We start from the raw sequence: 6,771 nt of genomic DNA, 5'->3' as shown, positions 1-6,771 counted from the left end.
TGGTTATATCTCTAGTCGGAAGAAAGATTGTAATGTATTTTGGCTTACTTTTTCACTTGAAGATCTTTGACAAATTTGGATGTTAAGGAATGATAATTGTTTGGAGGTAGGAATAGAACACTTATTGAGTCTCTTAAGAGACCCATATTTTATAATAAAAATGTGCAGGTTATTGTTTCTATAAAATTAGATAGAAAAAAGTTTAAAAGAATTCTATAGGATGGTTCAATGAGTGTCTTCAAAATGGGAGATCTGACATGGTTTCTCATGGGTGGAGAGTACAGCAAAAAGAACCTCTTTTGTGGTTAGTCTTGAGACATTTGTTTGAGAGCTCAATGCATAGAGATTGAAAGACATAAGTGAAAGAGCATTGCAAGGCAGGATGGCAATGTTGGAGACTGTAGAGGATCTCGTTCATCACCCTTTATTGGGCCCCAATAAGTGGGGTAAAATATGTTTTGGAATGAAGGACCACAGGGTTGGGTAGCATGGATAGAGGAGTACTTTACTGATGTTCATACCATCTCATAGTTATTAGCATAGGCTTGGTATCTTTTTGTATCAATTAATAGTACATGTAGTTGTTGAGAAAATGTATATCATGCAGACATGTATCTTTTTATTGATACTATGACTCTTACTTTTGGATAACCCTTGGAGGGATAACAATGCTATTTGTACCTATTTGTAATCTAATTTACATATGATATTTAATACAAAAAAAAATTTATTTTAAATATATATGTACTTATAATAGAAAGCAAAAAATCAAATATATATATATATATATAATTTATTTTTTTAAATTTAGATAAGAATGGATTTTGAAAGGGCCCTAATTCCTTGTACAAAGATAAATATGAAGCATTACTAATAGTAAAACACCAAACAACAATAATAAAATAACAACTAAGCAAATAGAAGTGAGGAAAAACAAAAGCAAAGTTAAGGTGGGTTAAAAAAACATTGCAAGGAGATTTGCTTTAACTTAGAATTAGGGAGGCTAAATTGCTCGAGAAAAAGAGCCATCATATAAAATCATTGGTAATGCCTTGCTCCAAATTATTCATAGGACAATCCATAGGGGGTTTGTTTTTAATATCAACTTTCTAAACATATTAAACATAGGGAAAATAAGACTCCATATAAATAGGGGTTTGATCCTTCATTTTCCAAAAAAAGTGTTGTTTCTTATTTTTCAAGAAAGTGGTGGAGTCATGCCCGACTTTACCACAAGAATACAAAATAATCAGAGAGTCCTCAAACTCAATCTACTACACCCACTTACCGAATTTATATCCTATGGTAATATGAGTAGGGAGCACTTAGTTTTTGTCCACATAAACACAAAATCTAGCAAACAACAACCACTTCATGAGTTTGGAGACCTCATTCATAACACAATATTTCCCAAAAGAGTTTGAAATAATCATAAAAATTCTTTCATTCCAAAATTTCAAAGGTAGCCTTGAAAAATAAACCTAGACAGGAAACTTGATTGTTTTCTTTAGAGGGCTAAAACCAAGATACCATCATTGAAGACAAAGACCATTCATGCTCAAAAGCCAAGTGCAATCATGTAAAATATTAAAACAATCCTTCAAATGGGAAAAAGAAATGAGAAAGAAACCATTCAACACTACAATAGCCTCAACCTATTTACCAAGCTTACATATCTAAAGGATCCATCTATGTACAATAAGGATATTGAGGCAATTATCACAAAATCTACCAAAGAAAACCTAGAGAAAAAGCATCTATAGCAACCATCTCAGTCACCATAACGTAGGGACTCTTCAACCAAGTGGCCAACTCATTCAAAATATAATCAGGATTAATGAATTCAATTTATCATTCTTTCATTTTATCAAAAGGCTCACTGAAACTAGAATAGAAAGTTTGTCCCAAAGAAAACCTAAAGAAAGAGCATCTATAGCAACCATCTCAGTCACCATAACATAGGGTTTCTTCAAACTCTTTGGGGACGGGATGGTCCAACAACAACAGGAGGGGAAGCAACCACCATTCGTCTATCTTCAAGAGTAGAAACATTCCCAAAATAAAAAGAAGATGGACCAACATCATCATGACTAACAATATTCAACTCATTTTTACCAAGAGGAGACAACCCCAAAATTAGCCCCTAAACTATTCTTCGAAGAATTCTAAAAAAAATGGTTTATAAGGAGGAAAACAAACCATCTCATCCTCCACAATCTTAAACAGAGACTCATTTTATTCCATAAAAGAAGGGGAGGGATTAGAGCTTTCCACATAACTATGTTTCAATTTACAAAAAAGTATCTCCCAAGGAAGGTAAGATAAACCCTTTTTTCAACCCCCAAAACTTACCACCATCAGAGGTTTCTTCTTCAAACAAGCTTCCAATAAGATGTCCAAAAGGAGTTCATCCTCCTCATCAAACACATCAACCCCATCAAAAGAGGGAAACTAAAAGAAAATGAAGGAGAAGAGCGATCTTCTCCTTCTACCAAGTTAAAAACCTCCTTTCTCCAAGAAGACTCCCACATGGCCTCCAAATCTTTAGAAACTCCCTAAAAAAAGGAGGGGCCAACAACTGAATCCACCATAGAAAAACCCTAAAAAAAACCCTCGGCCAAACCATGAACCAAGGCATCCATACAATCAACATCTCTGCACACTCTAGGAATAGTACATGCCCTAGTAGATCTCAAATTAAACAAGGAGGAGCTAGGCCAAATAAGATACCCTGCAACACAACCATGGCTACTAAACAAGCCAGAGGAACCATCATTAATAGTAGAGACACCAAGAAATGAGTTGCCAACAGAACCTCCCAGGTCATCGTCATTAATTCTACCATCACCATCACTATAGAAGAGAGAACCAATAGCCCAACACCTACACAAAATCCCACCATTGCCCATGTGCTCCTGCTTGCCCCGTCGCCTTCATTCACCATTTTAATTTCTAAGTGTAAAATGTTGGAATATTATTATAAGAAATAATTTTGTTACTAGCATTATTTAAATTTATTATTATTATATTAGTATTGTATTATCAATATATTATTATCTTTTGAGAACCATTTCTCCAACATTTGTTAAATATTCATTGAAATTAAAAAACATTTCAGTTCTAAATTAAATAAAGCAACAACACCCACAACTTTCCTACCCAAATAAAGCGTCACTCTCATTGAATTTATGTCAACTTTTTCTCTATGACAATGTCCGAAAGTTTTTCTTTCCAACTAAACATTCACTATAATTGAACCATCCCAATATCCATCTCTTTAAAAAAACAAATAGAAAATTTTGACAAAACAAAAAATGTACTTGAATAAATTCAAATGACTGAAAAAATAGATAATAAAATTCAAAATAAATCATAACAAACCTTTCATTCACATTGATATAATCAATTTTTTATCGGATCACTTGCACATTGTATTTTACTCTTATTTTTTTTAATAATACTAGTTCATTAACAATAGATTCATTATAAATTAATAATCAGATATGATAGTTCTCCTTCAGTTTTAAATGATTTTTCTTCAACTTTGCTTGTTGGAATTCTTTTCTTAATTCTCCTTTCATTGAAATTAGGGTTTTAAAACCCTTTACTCACTACTCTTTATCTCATCATTTCTCGTAAGATTTTAAGAACCTACATTCATCTTTCTAGAAAATCTCTGAAGAATTGATCCAATAATCAAAGAATTTAATAGAGTAAAGCTTCTTGATTCAAACAAATGAAGGCTATTCCAACTGTGACTCAAGATTAAACCAAGAATAATGATAACATAAGAACATCTCTATAATCATATGCCAATTCTGAAAACATATACATAGTATGCCAACTATTGGTGAAGACGCCTCAAGAGATGGCTTAACATGGATTGCTATTATTGCATAGATCTGTTGAAAAAACTTTGTAACTACGAGTTGCCTTTCTGAGTAGGCCGATCTAGAAATTTCTAGAACTTACAACTAAATTTGAAGAGAAAAAAAAAAAATATTGATACATTTTCTTCTATATTGTTATCTGTGTTCTACTTTTTATCTATTCCTGTCACTTGATTTGTTTTATTAATCTCATATCTCATGGTACTCAATCCATTTACCTAATGACTGTTGTGTCTTTTTTAAAGGGTATGCACATTATAAGGCCCCTTTTTATCTTTCACAATATATATGAATATGTTGGTATATTTTCAGATTTGCAGGTATAATTGGGTATTTGATTTGCAGGTATAATTGGGTATTTGATTAGATTGTCAGTCTTAAATCACACACATTAACATATTAAATTTAAAGAGTGTTAGTAAATTCTGAATGTTTAACATTTTTAAGTCTAGAAATGTAGTGTATTCTTAGTGTGAGCATATACATTAACCAACATATTAAACGTAGAAAATGTCAGTCAACTCTGAGTGGTTAACACTTTTAAGTCTAGAAATATAAGCTTAGGGTGTGATGTTTAAGCTGTTCTGAATCTTAAGTGTGCTTTAAAGAGAGAAGCCTTTCGAAAGAATTGAACGTAAATACAGAATAATCCGTCACTATTTCAACATTTTCCTCTTCAGGTTCCAATTCCTCTTCCTCTTCCTCTTCAGCTTCCTCCTCTTCCTCTTCCTCTTCATCTTCCTCTTCCTCTTCCTCTTCCTCTTCCTCTTCCTCAGCTTCCTCTTCATCTTGAGGTTCCACTTCTTCCTCCTCCTCCTGAGGCTCCTGATCATCCTCTTCCTCCATGGTTGGCAAAGTGATGTCTTCTTCAAGAATCAAAGAAGGTAGTTCGAAATGTCCTGGTGGGTCTGGTTCTTGTTTCTGCTCTCCTTGATCTTCTTGTAACCTCCGAGTGCAGAGGGGACAATTAGCACGCCTCTCTAACAACCACCGGCAGAGGCAACGAGAGTGAAATAAGTGGTGACAAAGGGGCATCTCACGTATTTCCTCCCCTGCTTCCATATCTTCCAAGCAAACTAAGCACGTGGTTATATCAAAATTGAGATGATCAGACCCATTAATTATTTTAACAGGAGCCAATTCATCCACCACCACCCAATCTGTAGGTGGAGGTCGAGGTGGACTGTTCCTTGAACGATCAACTTCTGATGGTACTTGTCTTTCTCTGTCTAGGGAATCAAAATAATCACCAATTTCTTCTTCTATGCTGTTTCTTTCATTGTATAGGGGATTATAATATATATCATCATAATAATCATAATCGTCATTATCATCATCAAAATCGCCATCAAAACGATATCTACTTGTCAGTGACATCTTCTCCTTGTGAAATGCCTCCCTCACTCTGCTGAAAATGAGATTGGGCAAAGAAGAGAGATGTGTTGTTTGTATAAGGGTTGGAAAGGGCTCGCATCCAGTGGGAATGGGCATGATTTGTTAAAATGTATCAACCTTGTTTAAATTTACCATCCCAAAATATTTATTTTGTAGTTTTAGATATTGTATATATAAAAATATTATATAAGAGAAAAGATTCAATTGCCGTCCCATTTTTGAACATAATAAAAATCAAGATTATGGGAGAAGCCGATCATTATGCAAGAACAATTAAGGAAGAGTTAAAAGCAGAAGGGAAGAGTTAAGGATGATACAGCTAGTATGAAATTCCATGCAATAGTTCTCCTTTGAAAAACCAGAGAGAATTCTATTGAATGATCATCTTTTGTTTACAAAGGATAAGTATTTTTAGTAAAGCCTCTTTGAGAGTATCTCGGAGGCATTTGACCCTTAGTTGTTGGTCAACTTCCTTAGACATTAGAGGATTTATCTCCTATTTTGTCTCCTTGAAAACACCAAACAAGCTCTTGAATCAAGGTGTAGGAGTGATTCTAGCTGATTCATTCAAATACACTTATAAGAATCAATAGTTGTCGTTTTTTCTTGGTGAGGAGTTATTATAAAAAATAATTGCCACTCTATTCATTTGCATGAAAATGGGACTTGTTTCTCACTTCTTGTAACTTCTTCGACTCATTGAGGGTGTAGGACTCCGGATCTTCTTTCAATGCATCTTCAAGAAATTATTTATGAAGCCTAACCTCATGCACTTGCCCTACTTCTATTACATATTCATTCATTAATACATTATCTTGAAGGTCTTTCCATATATTGACAATGCTTCTTTTGTATTATTTGACTTATTTAGAACCTATGGACTATTTTCATCATTTGAACCTTTCTCTTTTTGTATTTAGTCATTTGTAGTTTTTTAGGATGACATAATGCATTTGACTCTATCACTGTCATAAAAAATATAGCAATCAAAACATACCCATTTTCCTACTAATCTCCAACATATAAGACCATTGTCTTTGTCATTTCTATAGTAAACCTATTCATTCATCACTACTCATCTTATAAGTTGTTGATTCTAGACTATGCAATCATCCTTGGTGTAGACAAGGCTCTTCCAGTCAACTTGGCTAAGCAGACTTGAGAGTAATAGTAATAGACAATAAGGGCATATTTGAGCTTCATATAGTAAAACAGAGAGACCTCAATGTTATCACTGTCATGCACAAAAATTGTGCTTGAAGTATACCATTGTTTTTTGGTTTTCCTCTTTTACTTGTCATTATACCATATATTACATACTATCAATGGAAGCATGCCAATGTATTGTCCTGTATATGTTGTTCATGAACCTTTTATTCATGAATATTAACATAACACTCTTCGAAGAATGTGTCTACAAGATGAGAAATTTATATATACCTGGTGTATCACTATCATTAACAAATAACATCTCTTGCCACTTCAA

General features: G+C 33.6%; 1 protein-coding gene across 1 annotated transcript; it reads right to left on the bottom strand.

The window, feature by feature from the left end:
• Positions 1-4,464: 4,464 nt before the first annotated feature.
• LOC131857972 (E3 ubiquitin-protein ligase RHA1B-like) lies at positions 4,465-5,267 on the bottom strand. The gene is made up of 2 exons (XM_059210790.1): positions 4,692-5,267; positions 4,465-4,506 (listed from the first exon to the last, which is right to left on the bottom strand). Exons 1-2 carry the CDS (start codon positions 5,265-5,267, stop codon positions 4,465-4,467), a joined length of 618 nt encoding a protein of 205 aa, XP_059066773.1.
• Positions 5,268-6,771: the final 1,504 nt, after the last annotated feature.

The sequence above is a fragment of the Cryptomeria japonica genome, chromosome 1 (genome assembly GCF_030272615.1).
Source record: "Cryptomeria japonica chromosome 1, Sugi_1.0, whole genome shotgun sequence".
Lineage (NCBI taxonomy): Eukaryota > Viridiplantae > Streptophyta > Pinopsida > Cupressales > Cupressaceae > Cryptomeria > Cryptomeria japonica.
The sequence above is the reverse complement of the archived record's forward strand: the minus strand, read 5'-3'. Positions and strand labels throughout refer to the sequence as shown.